This window comes from Gavia stellata, chromosome 10 (assembly GCF_030936135.1).
Source record: "Gavia stellata isolate bGavSte3 chromosome 10, bGavSte3.hap2, whole genome shotgun sequence".
Classification (NCBI taxonomy): domain Eukaryota; kingdom Metazoa; phylum Chordata; class Aves; order Gaviiformes; family Gaviidae; genus Gavia; species Gavia stellata.
This window is the reverse complement of record NC_082603.1, coordinates 3,938,424-3,955,758: the sequence shown is the minus strand read 5'-3', so window position 1 is coordinate 3,955,758 and position 17,335 is coordinate 3,938,424. Positions and strand designations below refer to the sequence as shown.

General features: G+C 41.4%; 1 protein-coding gene across 2 annotated transcripts in view; it reads left to right on the top strand.

The window, feature by feature from the left end:
- RGL1 (ral guanine nucleotide dissociation stimulator like 1) overlaps positions 1–17,335 on the top strand; it is an 80,874-nt gene that overhangs the window by 12,761 nt on the left and 50,778 nt on the right. For both annotated transcript variants that reach the window (XM_059821699.1, XM_059821697.1), the window contains exon 3: positions 17,066–17,274. In XM_059821699.1, the coding sequence (XP_059677682.1) occupies positions 17,066–17,274 (209 nt within the window). The remainder of the gene's footprint in view (positions 1–17,065; positions 17,275–17,335) is intronic.

The following is a 17,335-nucleotide window of genomic DNA, read 5'->3' as shown; positions in this document are numbered from 1 at the left end:
GAGATGGGTTAGCTGTCAAATTTGCATGGAGATATTTATTTAGTGGCTTCATCGTGTTATCACATGGGTGTCTTCTCCACGTGCAGCATATATGCCTCAAGGAGCAGCTGCTTAACAATTCACAGCAGCACACTGAAACAATTTAGGACCAGAAGTGAATTAATTAAAACCACTTGGGGAGAAGACCTGGACTTCTGAGAGTCCGGAGTCCTGTGGAAGCGTCCGCCCACCGCGCAACAGCAGTTGTGAAAGCAAGATCAAATATTAAGCTGTAGCGGGGAAGGGGAGAATGAAGTGAAGCTTAGAAAATCCTACCGAGGAGATAACAGTAGCACCTCACTCATTCCTGATGCTTGTTCCCTCATCTCAAAGATATGGGAACTAGAAAAAGGGTCCACAGATGGGAAAGGAATGTCGGTATTTGAAGCCACTGCAAAGGTGAGGACTGTTACATTTGCATCTTGGTGCAACTAGGCTTCATGTGCGGGTTTAACACTAAGCGTATTTGTTAAATCTTCGCAAGATTGGGGCTCCATACTGGCAATGAATAGGAGGGTATAGCAAAGGCATTAAAAACAGTGAGTGGAGAAGGGATGCTTTGTCTCCAGGGAGTGTTTGGTGGGTTTGAAAGCAAGTGGGGGGGGAAGAAATGTGTAATTTTGCATTGCATGTAATTAACCTGAAGGACTCGCTGCTGGAAGAAGTAATTGAGTCCAGCTGAGTCTAGAAGGATTCAGAAAGGATTAGACATTTATATAAATAATGAGAACAAATGCATGAATACTCTATGAGATTTAAAACACAAGACATGTAACTTCTTGTGATTTAGGTATAAAACAAACACCTGCAGTTGAGAAGAGTCTTTCCCTTTAGACTGGTTATTCTGTATGTGATGGGTGTTATTTCTTCACCTTCCTCTATAGCATCTGGCCATTGTCAGAGGGAAAAATCTCTAGTTTAGTTTAAAATGACAATTATTATGTGTTGCTGTTTATAAAGTTCTGGTTTCAATTTGTTTGCAGCAAATATTTAACAAGGCAGAATAAAATTGAACACAGGCACTCATAAAAAGAATCACGAGAACTTTAATGTCCAGAAGATGTCAGGGCCATATTGCAACATAGTATGGGAGTTTGTTGTGGGCCTGTTTTCCAGCAGTCCTGCAACCTCCTCCTGGTCAATGAGAACTCCGGGTGCTCAGATCCTGCTTTTTTTTTTTTGCGTGTAAAACAAAAGTTTGCGTCCTTGCTGTTTTAGACTCGGCGAATGTAGGAATCGTGTGGGTTGCCCTTTGCTTTACCCCATTCAACTTCATAATAGCCGCTTTAAAAATAAGGCAGCTAGAACAGAGTATGGTACTCTACATGTGGTCTCATCAGACCTTTTATGCAGTGGAAGAATAATGTCCTTTGACTTGCTTCAGTACCCTTTATTTATACTTTGCAGAATTGTTTGCTTTTTGTTGCTGCTTCCAAGCGTTGTGCTGAAAGATTTAATGTTCTGCCTACTCTAACCCTTCAGATCTTTTCTCTGATCTGTGTGCCACAGTGTGACCTTTGAGGGTAGTATTTTCAACAGACTTTTTTGCTGGCCTCTTACATTTCTCTACATGGAGTTGCATAAGCCATCTGTTGCCCATCGGAGCGTCGCTGGCCTTTCACAGCTTTGGCAATCAAAACGAAACTTCGGCAGCCTCCACCTTAGGTGTGAAGCTTTCTGCCATTTTGCATGGTAGCAATCCTTAACCTTTTGCTCTGGCAGATTACTGGCTTACAGTCTGATGGAGTTTTTACCTGTTCCTCTTTGCCACCAATTTGTGTTCAAACACCAATTTATGATTTGCAGTCATCCCTGCGTAGCTCTGCCCTGCGTCGGTGCAGAAGTTCCTGCGTACTGCAAAGACCACTGAAATTTCTGGTGGTCCCTCAGCTGCTGTTGATCTGCTTGTCTCCCATGGCTTAAAAATAACACAAAATCTTCACTGAGAGTAAACTGTTTGCTGCATGTGATAGTGAGCACGTGAATTATTATGTATGGAAGCCCTCTCCTACCAATTTGAGGACAATGGTGATACTGGATTTAGAAAGGTACTGCGAGTCAGGAGTCCCGTGCTCAGCATCCATTTGCTAATGACTCGCCCTGTGGCTTGAGCTGACCAACTTATCTTCCGGGGGTTTAATTTTCTCACCTGTAATATCCTCACTAACCATTTTGGGATGTAGTGATCTGAGGAGTGTAGAGGCAAACTCTTGTGCTTTAATACAGCTGTATAGATTCAAACCTATGAGAGAGAAAGCTCTTCTTCTGTGCCAGACACGCAAGAAAAGTTCTGTCGCAGAGCAAGATCCTCCTGAGATGCCCTGTGACTCTGTTGTACAACCTTTACCATTGAAATTTTGAGGAGTAATGTACTTCGCTGCTTACAGATGCAGAGACTTAGCTTTTCCAGTCCCCTCTGTGAAGAGAAAGGGATGAGACACCAGAGTTTATCTCCTTCTTCTTAAAACCTTCCAGCAGGACCCCGGGAGTGCGCTGCGCAGCAGGCAGAGGCGTGCCTCTCCCGTGGAGTGGATCGCTGTATCAGAGTGGGTTGCAGTGGCTTCGAGTGCTGCGTGGGTCTCCAAGCTCATGGCCTGCGGACTACAGCCGGCGGTGCTGCCACTGGGCTGCAATGGCACTAATAAGGTGTAGGCATTTAAAATGCTTCTGCGGAGTGATCCTGTTACTATATTCTATTCTTTCATCTGTTTTCCTCTTATGTTCTTCCCACCTTTTTGTTCTGAAAGCAGTTGAAAGGTTTATTTTCTTTTCCCCTCCCACCCCCTCAGCTGCTTTGTACACTTGTCTTTCTCCTTACAAAGGCTCAACCCTTCTCCCAGTCAATAGCTGTTTCCTCCTTTCTAGGGAGTCCATGGGCTCTTTGTGCGAGTAAAACAACATGTTTTTATTATAAAGTAGCATTTTGTATTGAAAGGGCTCAGAATGATTGAACAACATGGAATGACTGAATGCTTTGAGATACGTTCAAATTATCATAGCTACTGGGCTTCAAACTGGGGACTTGTGATATATCTCGTGTAGTAGCTTAGACTTCCTCATCTCAGTGACTCCTCCTGACTCTTAAAAATCGATGCTCTAAACTGCTGAGTATCTATATACCCTAAAGCAGAAATAGACCATCACATATTAAAGACCTATCTAGGGTTTTATTTCCTCCTGTATATAGTTTATGCCCCACATAAACTTGCATAAAAGCTTGTATGTGTTGAATCGTATGGAGTTTCTGGTTTGCCTCAAATCAAGTGCAGAATGTCCTTCAGTTGTTTATAGTATTCACGTGGATAAAACTTAATAAATGAGGTTGGTAACATTTCAAAGCTTTGTTAGTGTTGGGATGCAAATGATGGGTTGATAACACCCATCAGGATTAAGTGTTGTCTTCAATGCAAAAGAGATTAGTTAACTAAATGCTCCTGAGGTGCATTTGGAAGCCAGTTTAAATATTACATGCAAAGACAACAAGAAAATGATTATGAAGATATGCCTACGCATCCTTTTGTCTGTTTGCTTGGTTTGTAGTAGGCTCTGGCCCTACCTGCGGTGCATTTAGTATTTTTAGAGTAAAAACCCTTTAGGGCAGGGATGGTGTCTTACCTTTTGACATGGCAGCCATTGTGCTGCTGTTGGAAATGTTTCATAAGTAACAATAACGTATTTCATTTGGAAGTCAGTTCTTACGCTTTTACATTCCTCCCATTGAGTGCTTCAGATTGATTCTGGCTGTGCTTTCGGTCTGCTGGCTCCCTGTAGCATACAAAATGTGAATGAACTCTTGCACACTTACTTAAACCATGAGGCTTGCATTCTTCTTTGTGCAAAAACAGTCGTCTTGTTCAGAAAACATCAGGTGGCCATAGAGTTAGAACAGGACAGAGAAGAACAGAGGTATGCTGTTGACTCCTGATGGCTAATTGAACAACAACCGAAAAAAGAATGGACAGTAAACGTGGACTATTTCTATTTTATCTTATAGCCTAATGTTTTTTGCTCTCTCTCCCCTTTACTTGCAACCTATACTTATTTCGCATTCTGACTCAATACTTCCACATAATTATGTGTGTGTTTTGATTTGTGTCCATTGCCTAAGGATTTAAGTTCAACTGCAACATAGCATTCTTCAACTGAAATACAAATGTCTGCAGCGGGTTCAGCGCCAGCTCACGCAAACCCTCCTGCTTTCTGCTGGGTCAGGAGAGGTGGGTTAATGGCCGGGTGCTGTAGTTACAAAAAGGCAGTAATTTGTGTAGGTATGCAATATGTTTAGTTGCCATATGCTTATGCGGTTTGGCAAAATGCAGAATTTGTCATAGAGAAGATACCTATAGAATTGGCCATCGCAGGTATGGTACATACAGACGTGCATGTGTTCATACATAGACGCTCCCTTTCCCTATATGTGTGTGGATGTGTACAAGAGAAAAATCCTAAGAGATTCCATAATCTGATCCCCTGTCATGTCTAGATAATATAGTAAAAATGCAGTTTGGCCTGAACTAATGATTGAACTAATATTCTTGGACTCTTTTAGTGCTTAAATAAACGTTCAAGCTGGTAACTCTTAGTATTAGGTAACATTAGCTTGCTATTACTGCTTTTTCTACTCAGGCCCCACCCTGGAGAGGTCTCTTAGTTTCAAAACAAAGGGTAGTAAAAAGCACAGCCGTTGAAATGAAGTTTATAATGCACATTAGGTATGTATTCACAATGTGGTTATAAAAATGGTTTGCTTACTGCTAACCTATTTCTTTTATAAAAAAGATTAAAAAAGCTTGGCGGTAGAGATTGCTCACAGCAATTATTACGAAACACGTAACAACATTTCCTTGATATTTTTTCTTCCACAAAAATACCTTATGTTTCAAGTTCAGTTTATTTTAAAACAATCTGAATCGGTCTTCTGCTAAATGTTTTTTCCTCTGTCAGAATGCATTTAATCTCCCCGCACCTACAGTTTTATTTTCCAGCTGGTCACACTATTAAAATCTATCACTCTTGCCTTGTTATTTATACTGAGTGCAGTAGCAGTTTACACTGATTTCCTGAGTCAGTATAATTTTAATTTCTGTGTACTGTTTGAGCAAGCTTTACAGTGTGAAAGCCAACAATACAGTCAGGATGAATTAAACCATTTTGGGTTATGTAATGTGCATTCATGCTACTATTATGCAATAGAATTATTACTTGTGGCATCCTTAAATCCATTTTGAGTTCAGCAGTGTTGCCTGCTGTCTCATACAGGATGTTCTTTGTTTCTACTGACTGAGCAGAAAGTGATGATGAGCTCCACAATTAAATTAAATTACATTCCTGGAAGGGGAAGAAAAATAGTGTGACTTTTCACAGGAAAAGTATCGCAGTGTTTGACTACCAACAGCGTAGGTGCTGGTGAACAATGGTCTTTACATTTCTGAATGGTCAAAATACAGTTTTTTCATGTTGACCTATAATTTTCATAAAATGGTGTGACTCTTGCCATATTAAATCTGTCTGACTGTGTTAGTGATAATATCGATCATCCCTTCTCTTTGCTATACTTTGTGAGTATCAAAAAATGACAGCATATTTTGTTTTAGCATCTTTCAGGAAAGAAGCACGGCAAATGGCTTCACGAACAAAATTTGTATAATAGCTTTCCTCCGAAATTTCTTAGGGCAGGCATAGAGTTGTTGTCATCTTTAACATCCAGACAGCTTACAAATATGAGGATAATTGAGAATTTTCAACTTCTGTGCGGTGGTAATGTTATTGGGCTGATATCATAGCAGCATTAAGTGGCACCAAAATTCAGTTGTGCTGGAAATAATCCTGTGATGTCTAGCCTTATATCAAAATAATCAAGGGTCATATAACAATCCAATAGGGAATTAGGGAGATGGGAGCAGACGCAATATTAAAATTGCAGTTATGCAGTAATTGCAGCGTAAGCATTGAGGTGGATGAGACCAGGAGATGAGGCTTGGGACAGGGTTGCATACAAAGACGTGAAGGACAAGGCTTTCGATTTCAAGGCAGACTATGAGTTATTTATGGGCTTGGATGATGACTTTAGCAGCCGTATTTTTTTTATAGCTGGGAGGATATTGATGTGGATGGGGAGAAAGGTCCAGTGTTGTAGGCCTTTGAAATCTAGATTAGCTTAAAATAGGAGAAAGTATTCTGTGTAGAGGCCACAGTGTTGTCACATGTTGTTGAACCAGGTAACCTGACTTCTACTAGCTTACACAGTCTGCCTTGTATAAAGTTCTTTAATATTTGCATACAAAAGGAGTCCTGAAGGACAAAAAGGGGCTATTATGTGCTTTTAGGTCAGTAATTTAGCCTAAGCTGCCTAACTTATTGAAGTGAGGAAGGTAGGTTATTACCTGTGCGTGTTCATGTTTGTTAGAAATGCTCTTAAAGTTGGGAAGCTGATATGGCCTTAGCCATTTATGCTGTGTTTTCAGAGTTTAGGTAGCTCTTCTGTAGGAGATTTGCACACTAATAAGTGAATTCCATTCTGTGTATTCAACCTGGTTGCTTACAGCGCGTATCGGCGTGTCACGTTGTTTAACAAAAATATCGCAATAATTTTTGACGGTATTCTTTCTTCAAAGTATTTGTTCATACCTGGGTTTGTACTGCTTCTTGCTTGTTGTGCCCTTAGTTGTTGGCTCGTGACGGTGTTCTGCAATCGCTCGGTAACAGTGCAAAAGCTAAGGCCATGTGAAGGTCCTTTCTGTTGAACACTCTGGTGTCTCAACCCTATATTAAGATCTAGACTGACTGGTATTGCGCGACACTGGCAGGTGACTCCTCCAAAGGCGGTAAAATGGGTGAGGAGGAACTGGGGAGAAGTTTTCATTTCGGTAAGAGACGGTCTGATTTCAAGCTCCCAGTAGACCTTACAAAGAACTGAGCTGGGATCTGGTCTTTTAAGCCGAATGTATGAATTTGTCATGTTCTCAGTTGCTATTTTTAGCTTTTGCTATCTGCTTGTTGCAACAAAACTGGGTTGGTTTGGTGGTCTTCTACATCTGCTATATGGACTTAGTGTAGAAATGATATTGCTTAGTTTTATAGAGTACTTGTCATCTAGGGACTCTGAAGTGCTTTATAGAGGAGGTCAGTGTTAATCTGCCCTTCCATAGCTGGAATAACTGAGGCATGCAGAGGTCTTGCATATGGCTCTACTCAGGGCTAGTATTACCATGGCTTGAACTTCCAGAGTGCCAAGACTCAACTCAAGCCGCCTTTGAGGACCTCCCAGGAGGGACTCTTCTTCCTGCAGGACTGTCATCTGAAGAGCCAAACTCCCTACCAGCTGCAGTTAACAGATGTTCTGCTTTGTGCAGCTTAAATTTTTGAAATTAGTTAAAATCAGTGAGCAGAAAAAATAGTTGCGCTTTTTGCAAAGGTCGGCCAGTAGTTCTGGCTAAACTTAGTGATGGCCAAACGCATATTTGGCTGTGTAATCTGATTTGTCTAACGTTTTCTAGATACGGATGATACTAACTTCTGGGGTGGTGAACAGGAGCAACATCCTGCTTGATTATGCTGTGTTTTCAGATGATGGTTAATTGAGGCTTGCACTCTGTGTACTCTCTACAATTACCCCAAAAGGGGGTTGCAGAGAGGTGGGTGTTGGTCTCTTCTCCCAAGTGATGAGTGACAAGACAAGAGGAAATGGCCTCAAGTTGCACCAGGGGAGGTTCAGGCTGGATATTAGGAAAAATGTCTTTATTGAGAAAGTGGTGAAGCACGGGAAGAGGCTGCCCAGGGAGGTGGTGGAGTCACCATCACTGGAGGTGTTCAAGGAACGTGTGGACGTGGCACTGTGGGACATGGTTTAGTGGGCATGATGGTGTTGGGTTGATGGTTGGACTTGATGATCTTACAGGTCTTTTCCAGCCTTAACGGTTCTGTGATTTGCTGTGCTGTGAGCTTGAACCTCTAAGTATTCCTCAGATGGAAGGTGCAGAATACCTATCATTGTAATCTATAGTTAGGATTACTGAAAGCTGTTTCAGAGTCAAGTGAAATATTTGAGCTGCCTGTCACCTTTTGTACTATTTTTTCCCCGTTCAACACCCCTTCCTTTCTCCTTTATGGTTCCTAGTAAATAACTCAGCCTGGGAGCTGTAAGCAGGCTTTGGCACCTCCAAATTTCCAGGACAGACTGGAAGCAGGGAGAGTGTGGGGAGGGAGGAAGAGAAGTTAAGATAAGGGTTGTTAGCAGAAAGACTAATTACTGTTTACTGTTTCTGGGGCACAGGGGAACTGCCCCAGCTGCCTGTTTCCCTCTCTTAGGGACCCTCTATAATCCATACCTGTAAAAGCTTTTATTAGTTTTGACAGTTAATCGCTGACTGTTTTATGCAAGTCCAAAGACTGTGTAGAGCTCCTCCCTCATGGAGACACTATGTAGCACTTCCTTTGTCTCCAGAAGTCAAAATATTTTACAGAATGGGCTGATTTTACTGCCAAAATGGGCAATAAAACCTATTTCCTTGCCTTCCTTCTGGTGCCCTACTCACTTAGATGTTTATTATTTTGAGTATTTATTTACTGCTCAGTTTGGTGATTGGACATTTTGGTGTTCCTATGCACTGAAGAGAGGAGGATGCTGAGTTTTACAGAAGTAATTCTCCTCTAATACAGAAGGGCTTTGGAAAGATATTTAATATGGGACGCATTTGTTTGCTGGGTTAGAAGAGTATTTCTAGTAAATGTCATTTGATGACGGCTATTCCTCAAACAATGTAAGATGCACATGACTAAGAGTCTTACCTGACTTACTGGTTTCTTTTTCTTGCTTTTCTATTTTAAATTAGGAACTTGCTAAGCTTCAATGCCCAATCAAAACCACCACAAGGAATATTTATACATGTTGACGTATTATGTAAATAATACGTCCCTGGCATGCTTGAGAGAGAACAGGATTGTGGGCAACTGTAGAACTGTGAACACGACAAACGAAAATGAAAAGGGTTTAAGTAATCTGATGTTTCAGGCTCAGTTAACTCAATGAAGACAGTAAGTCAGACAAGAGAAGAGGGTGGGAGGGCTTGTCTTGATTTTGTTAAAAGTCCTAGCAAGAGAGGTGAGAGTCAGGATGAGAAGGAACTTTTTGTAGGTAGGAAGCAATGAGATGGTAAGTGCATAAATCATACGAGCTACCTAGAGATGGAGATTTGGGGCTAAACTGTGGGGTCAATTTTTGCTCTCTTTAAAAGGCTTGTAGGCTGCATAGTAAACCTCTCGGAGGGCTTGCTTCTCACTGAATAACACGGCTACATTCCTTTGCTGCACAGATGCTTCTAAGAAGTGGGCCAAATTCAGAAAAGGAATTTATATGTTCCCGTGGCTGAGTAAGTTTCACCATTTGTAAGAGTTGGACAATACCGTTTTAACGTAGACCTCTTTGAAGATTCAATTTCTTAATGCACTTGCTTAAACTCCTTTAGACGCATGCAGCAAGAGGTGATGTGTAAATTAGGCTTCTCTACTTTTGCTTTGATTCATTTAGAGCTAGTCCCACACAGTTCACTGATATCCAAATGAGGCGAAATTTGCCTAAGTTCAGAAGGTGTGAGAACGCACAGCTCAGCACCATGGTATGCACGTTGTGTCCTATTTTCCCTGGAGTGGCTTTAGGTAGCTGCGAGGTGCCTGAGTGAACGGGTTCTAACTGAGCAACGGCGTTTGTGTAAGAGGCTTTTAGAGGCTTTTTTTTTTTTTTTTTTTAATTTTTACCTCTAAATCTGACCCACAGCTTTTGTTACTGTTTGCCAGCTCTTCAGACAGATACCAGCCAGGCTGTGAGCTCTAAGGATACGAGAAGATGAGAATGCCTTTTGTACAATGATCAGGGAATTAATTGGTCCTGGAAACTCTGGGTTGCTGCCAAGGAAGGTTATTTATGTGGTAAGAAAGGAAAGGAAGAGGGTGGAGCTTTGGAAATCCAGGAATACCCCTAGCTGTCAGATCGTAGGAAAGAGCTCGTAAAGTTATTTTGGCTTCCAAGTTTGGTGCAGTCAAAATGCAGAATTCTGATTTTTCGGCAGCATCCAGAATGAGGAAATGGGCGTTAGCGAAGCGGAGAGAACTCTGCGGAGAGCTCCATAGTCATTTTATTTCCAAGTGCAGTGTACAATAAAAGCAGCCGCTCTTGCAAAGGCAAGCGTCTACACTGCCTGGAGTCTGCAGGCTGCAAGAGATCCTACCTCTGGCCACCCAAATCCTGTATTACAAGCCACGCTTTCCTAGACTGGAAATTCTGCTGCAAATTCAGAGTCTTATCTCATGCAAGCTGGTTTCCAGGCTGACAGTTTGGCAGAGTGGAGGACAAGGACAGAGAGGAGAGTGGTGGGATGCGAGGCTCTTAAATACTGCCAGCGTTGCAGAACTGATTGCAAGAGGAAGCATGGATGTGTACCCCCGGGGGCCTACCCTAACAACACTCGAAATGCTTCTGACTTCATCTGAGAAGCTTAGTCCGGTCGCTGCTCTTTCTAACGCGCGCTGTTATGTGGTTTTCACGGGTTTTGGGGGATTTTTTAACGGTCATGTGGTGTGGATGGGGGGACTCAGCATAACGTGTACAAGTTTGAGGCAGTTCAGCCTCAATCCTCAGTGGATTTCATCTGTCAATATGCCTACGGGACAATCTTGCCGTCTTCTTTTTAAGAGGAGCAGGCTCAGTTACAAAGTTCATTAAGGTCTTTGTTGGAAGGAAATGCTACGTCAAATAAGTTGTTAACGTCTTTGCAGTTGATCTTCACAAAAGTACTTGACTGAAGTGAGTACTTACCTAGTAAGTACTGAAGACTGAAGCAAGCCTTACGTAGCATCTTGAAGACATATTATTATTTAAGTTCTGTGTGGTTTTGCCGTGGAATCCCGTTGTTCTTCAAGCAACTTTTCTGCTTCATCTGGCTTGGTACTTTCTTTAAGTGATGTGTGACTGCATGAAGGATGCCTTAGGTTTTTCTTCTCTCAAACTGGTGTTATGGACACTTGTGTTCCTGGAGCTTTCAAAGCTTAATCATTCCATGATTATTATTTTTTCTTCCTTCTTCCCCCCCACCCCACCCCACCCCAAGGATGCTTGTAGATATTGAAGGCTTATGCTGGAGAACCTGTGGATAAGGAAGCAATATCAAAAAAATGAGGGCAAAATCACAAAAAGCATCTTATTCCTACTTTCAGAAGGTTAAAACTGATTCACTTTTAGGCAAACAGTGAAATGAAACAGCCATTCTTGATTACAGTTAACTTGTAAGTTACTGCAATTTAGGCAGTTTTATTCCAGCACAGGGTGTCTGTCCAGTAAGTTAATAAAAATAGGTAGAGTGGAAAACTCCCCATCTGGAAAGGCTGTAAGTTTCAAGGAAAGTCAAAAAGCATTTAAAAATCTGTCAAAAATCAGTAAAAATGGAGTTTAAGAGACAGTAGTTAATTAGGTACTCTTGAAAATAATTTTGCAGACTTTCTAAATAAAACAAGTCTTCAGTAAAGTGGTAATTTTAAAATGACTAAGCCTGAAGAATATTCGGTATCTGATTAACTTATTGTTCGTCCCAATTGTTTTTCTTTCAGTATTCTTTCCAGTCTGCCTAATGAAAAACAATTACATTGCTTTCATTCCGTGGTTCTCACTTTCAGAATCTCAAAAGAGAATATTTGCATTGGAAAAAAACTGCGGACCAGTGGTTTTTTGGGTAAAAGCGGTTGTTTCCAGTGATATTTCTGAAATAATGACTACAGTTCTGCGTGTCTTTATAAAAATAGGCTGCTACCCAAATACTGTTCAGAATTGGAACTATTTTTTTTACCTTGAGTCTCTACTCCCTCTTGCTAGGATGTATCATTAATTTAGGAGACGGTGGAGTTTATAATTAATTTATAATCCCACCGAAGGTTAACAGGTAGCAATTGTGCCTTTGGCCCACGAGGCTGTGGGATCCAGATCTGCATTTTGGCTGTCAAACTGAGTGAAATACCTGGCAACTTCGGGGCATGTGAAGGTTTTGCTTTCTTTTCCCGTCATCGGTTGCCAAAATGGCAAGAGATCAACGTATCTTGGCCAGTTCTTGCAGAGAAGGACTGATGGGAAATGGAGGTTGTGGTATCGAAGGTTGCACGTGGTGTCTCACCAGGTTCATAAAGGAGCGGTGCTTTTACACATCTAGTAACAAGCTACGCTGGTAACAAGCTGCTTGTAACTTAGGACCTGCTTACTCAAGCCCTGTATCAGTGGCTGTAGCAGAGAGAAGACGACCGTTGGATATTACGCTGATACTCGTATCTTTTCCTCATCCTGCAATTGTGCCTCTGGCTATCTTGCGCTTTCACAACGCCTTGGTGAGTCAGGGAGATTGGGCGCGGGAGCCAGCCTGTACGGGGCAAGGTCAGCACCTTCACCGGAACCAGCGTGGAACCGAATTACAGCTCCTTCTCTACCGGGCGTCTGCAGCCGATTTTGGAGTCGGTTTGTGTTTGAAGGAACTTTTTAGCCTGAATGCTTTTTAGCCTGAGTGGAGCTCTCCTGTTTCAGCAAGAGCTGTATATGTGGGTAACATTTTGCGCCGTATAGCTGTAAGGCGATCGCCTTAAAAGAGAGCGGGCCCCTCTGAAGGTACAGCATTGCAGATGATTAGTAAAGGTGTTAAAATTACACTAGATCAGTACCTGCACGGCCTAAAAATATAAGGACTTGCAAGACTATAGCTCGGTTCAATCTATTTGCTTTTGAAAGATGCCGTCTCTCTGGTAGGAATCTATTTGCCCGTCGTTAATGCTTGCAGGTTATCAAGGCCATAATCCCTTGCCTGAAAAAATCAAAGTGAGGCTGTTTAAAAAACGTAAAATAAATCAGACTATAAAATGCCATAGACCTTTGTTTATTTTTAGCCTTGTAGAGGACGAAGAAAATCTTACCGAAGCCTTGAGATGTTGGGGTCTGGCCCCTTTGTTAGATTGCTGGAGCTGTTGGTGAAGGAGGCAAACAGAAGGAGCTGGAGAGCCTTTTGGTTATTTTGATGCACAAAACTTCTGGTGGCTTTAATTGGTACCAGGTAATGGCTATCGCTGCGTGCCCCGGTCAAAAGAGCTTTAGGAACATCTTTCAATAGCGGTAGGTATGGTATTCCTCTGAGCAGACAGCAGAAAAGCAAACATGAAAACTCTTTTGCCTTTGGGTAGCCTGGTTATGTCAGCGGAGAGATGGCCTCTTGATTAAATCCAGACTGAGCAGTTTCCTGTGAGCATGCTAACTCAGCCCACGGTGTCTTATTCTGAAAGTCTGTTCTCGAGCTCGTCTGCCAAGTCCTTTTTCCTTTTAAACTTACAGGCAGAATTGCTAAAATAATACAAACAATCCCTAAAAGTCTCTTAAAATGATTTCTAGCAGCTTAATGCTTTGCTGACAAACTCAGTTACCGATTTTCGGGGTTTGGGGTTGGGTTTTGTTTTGCTCTGGTCTTTTGGTGGTGTTTATTTATATATATTTTTTTTTAACGTTCTCCCAACATGATGTCTTGGGGAAGTTGCAGTGTTGCAATTAACGGAAAATTTTGTGCATGTATCAATCTTGGAAGCAGATTCGGCCCTTGTTTGGTGCACAGTCACATCAGTGAATGAGAGGATTTTAGACAGGCTGAATAGAATACGGCCGTAAATAAACACATTGTGAGTGGGGCAATCTGCTGGATAGAAAATGAATAGTTAAATACAGCGGTGCAGGCTTTCTTCTCTGTTTGAAAGCGGTTGCATTGTGTAACTAGTTATTTTCAAAAGTATATTTTAATTGTAAGATGAAAAGTCAGCAAGAAAATTTAGTATTTTTTTTTCTGTGCAAGTTTTGCTTAGGGAGAATTTGAATGGAGGAGCTATATAGCAGTGATAACAACATATCCTTTCAGTGTTTCTGTAATGGTGGTGTCATATATGGTTCTATATACACCTTTAAGTCAGGTATATAACAAATTACACACCTTTAAAGCAGCCGCGGAACAAAAGTTTGCAAGTTACTCTGGTGTAATCTTGTTCACTGCCTGTGGGGTTGCACTGGGGTTTGGTGCAGTAGCACTCTGCGTTGCTTTGTCTATTTATAAAAGGCATTAATGGGTTCATGACACGAGACCGAGTTACCCAGTCTGTAATTTCACAGTCTGTTTGAAGAGACAGGCTTGCACCCAGGCTTGTTTTCCCTGTGTTTCTGCAGCTGTGGGGCGACCAAGGTTGGGCAACTGGGCTGGGTTCAACCTGACCCCACAAGTGAAGCGGAGGGCTTGGCTTTGACTTGACCGCTTTGCCCAGCCTGGTTTGCTGTAGCGAGGGGGCAGAATAGGGCCTCTGGGAATGGCTTCTTTCAGTGTTTTAATACGAAATGGTGCCGTTTTGCGGTTGAGATGTAGCTGCAGGTTTCCTAGGACCTCTGCTTACCTACTGTGGCTACACCCTTCACAGGCTGTTGATAGGTCCTTGTGTCTTGATCCTACAAGATGCTCCTGGCTCTTCCAGGGCTTCCTACAGACGTAGAGGCGCTTTTCTGCCAAAAAAACTGTGCCTGGGCCCAATTCTTGTTAGAAAGTCCGGAACATTGTGGGGTACTGTTATTATTCCTATTTTTTCTTTCCCTGGCTAGTCTGGTTTTTTTAATACAGACAGCAGGTTGTATTTTAATGTAACAACAAGAGTTTGTTGGACCTCATTAAGTTGGGAAACGAGATGTCCTCATGCAAGAATAGCTTTAGAATTTAATATTAAAGATGTTTAATATATTGTTTAAAACAAAAAGGGATATTTATTATAAATAATTCAAAATCACTGGAAGGTACTGATGTAAATGTGAAGTGGGTGGGTTATCCGTTCCCAATTATTTTATGAGTAGATGAATTTTTTTTCTTCGTGTTTTGTCAGTACACCAAGCCAGAGTTGGTAGTGACTGTCAGTCATTAACGTGCTATCTTCGTGTCCTCGGTCTGCTACCAAGGTGTTGTGTTAACGTTGGAATATTGTTAGCCTTCTCGTTTCTACCTCATACCTTTGCAGGCGGTTTCTGGAGCATAATTTCTGGTCAAAACGGCCGTGCGTCTGGTGGTGTTCCGTCAGGATGAATTTGAGACGTGTTGTCAAGGAACCATGGAGAAACCCAAAATACGGATTGTGTTGTTACTTGGGGGAGTCTCTTAATCTCTATGAACACTGACTCAATAGTCAAAACCCAGAAGAGCTGTTAAATTAGAAAACATTACTGTAAGGCTGGGAAATCTGACCTAATGATATACTGTTACTATCTGGTATCGTGATACAGCAGAAGCTGTTACCCAGGAGGGGAAGGTTGTGATTCAGAAGAGAACCATCACAGCAGTCCCAGTTGAAAGCTTGCTGTGAGTGCGTAGGTGAGGAGGAAATCTGCAGTGGAATAATGCTGCGATGAAAATGGGTTGAACTTCTTCGTTTTTATCCTGAGATTGCAGGCGAATTGATGATGCAGAGACTAAGCTAGACTGTTGTGTGTTCATGCCCAGTACAAGTTTATTTCCTGTAGTATTTTTGTACTGATATATTTAATCTAACCTAAAAAGATTGAAGAATTTTTTTTCCACAGTCTTGAAATATTTCATGATGGCCTGATTTTTTTCCTTTGCATAATCTCATTCGTCCTAGCTAGATACAAGGCTTGCTTTGAACGAAATACTTTCTATACTCAGTAAATGTGAATAAAAGTAACTCTATACTTCAAAAAGATATTTCACTCATTCAGATGACTTTCCACCAGTTTATTTACATAAATCATAGTGATGTCTGAGGATTTTTGACCAGGGTTTTTCTTTTCACTCATGGTTGCAGACACTGAAACAGGCTCAAGCCATTTCTTTCTCAAAGAAAATGACTTTTTTTGTTCCTGGAGTTTTATTAGTGCTGGTGATATGTGATTATAGTGATTAAATAGTCATTATGTGTGTCATGTAATTGCAATCAAGGTAAAAGAGCAGGTGTGTCACAGCTCGTTTTCCTCAAGCTGAGGATGCGGTACATCAGTTCAGTCCCCGTTAAACAGCAGCAACAGAAGGGGAACCGTACGCTTCCCCACGCTGCCTCTGTAGAGTTCAGCCTTTCCTTACGTTAGTGGTCTTGAACGTTCCTTCTCACAGATAGCCAACTCAAAAGGTGGAGAGACATTTTCTGTTAGATTGCTCTTGTTGGTGTTTTTTTACTTATAATCCCATTTTTAAAGCTTTTTATCACGCATACTTAACAAGTAAGTATTTAAACTAGTCACAAAAATAATTTTCTGAACTGTCCTCTAAATAGTGGCAGAATTCAAGGCAATGTTTCTAATTATTTCAGACTTAAAGCAGGCTGTAAGCATTAAAACCAAACGCTGTTGAAAAAACACACACACCCCCAACACCAAACCCTAGATTTGTTGACAAATATTGTGCCAAACGGAAACTCTAAAAGAAAATTGAAATGTTATCGTGACGCGTTTGCAGGATGACTTTGACACCCTCCTTGCGAAAGTATCATGAAACGTTTCACATCCAAATGTGTTCATGACCTTAGGTTCTGTGTGGCAACCCAAAGTTGGTATTTTCAGCAAGGGAATTACAAGTGCTGATGCTGAAGTTGGGGGTGGTTTTGGTGTTTATTCAGAAGTTAAGCGAGATGCTGAATTACCACTGTTGTTCCCTCTAGCAATATTATTCTTTGTGGGATAATGGATTGTCTTTTAGATAATAATATGTGATGGGATCATAAGATAACTTGATAGCAGCCAGACTATAAACTATTTTGTGGAGCACGTCAGAGAAATACCTTAAAGATAAACTTACTAAAACCCTCTGTTATTCGATAGACCATTTGGTGTTCGGAGTGTCAGAATTGACCAAATCATTTAGTAACTAAAGAATGGCTATTCCTGTGAAAAGATGGAATTTAATTCGTGTTTCATTACGAAAGCTGTGTTGGGGACCTGGCTTCTGTCTGACTTTTTTTTTTTTTTGTTTCAACTTTCTAGGGTGAAGGGGACCGATTACCTCCAGAACATACTGTCAGCCAGTTTGAAACATGCAAGACCAGGACTATAAAAGCTGGAACTTTGGAGAAACTTGTGGAGAACCTTCTCACAGCTTTTGGGGATAATGATTTTACCTACATCAGTATCTTTCTTTCAACATACAGGGCCTTTGCTTCTACTAAGGAAGTCCTGGAACTTCTCCTTGACAAGTAAGACCCAGTATATAATGGAAACTGAGCCATTGTTTTCACGATAGGGGGATGTTGTCGG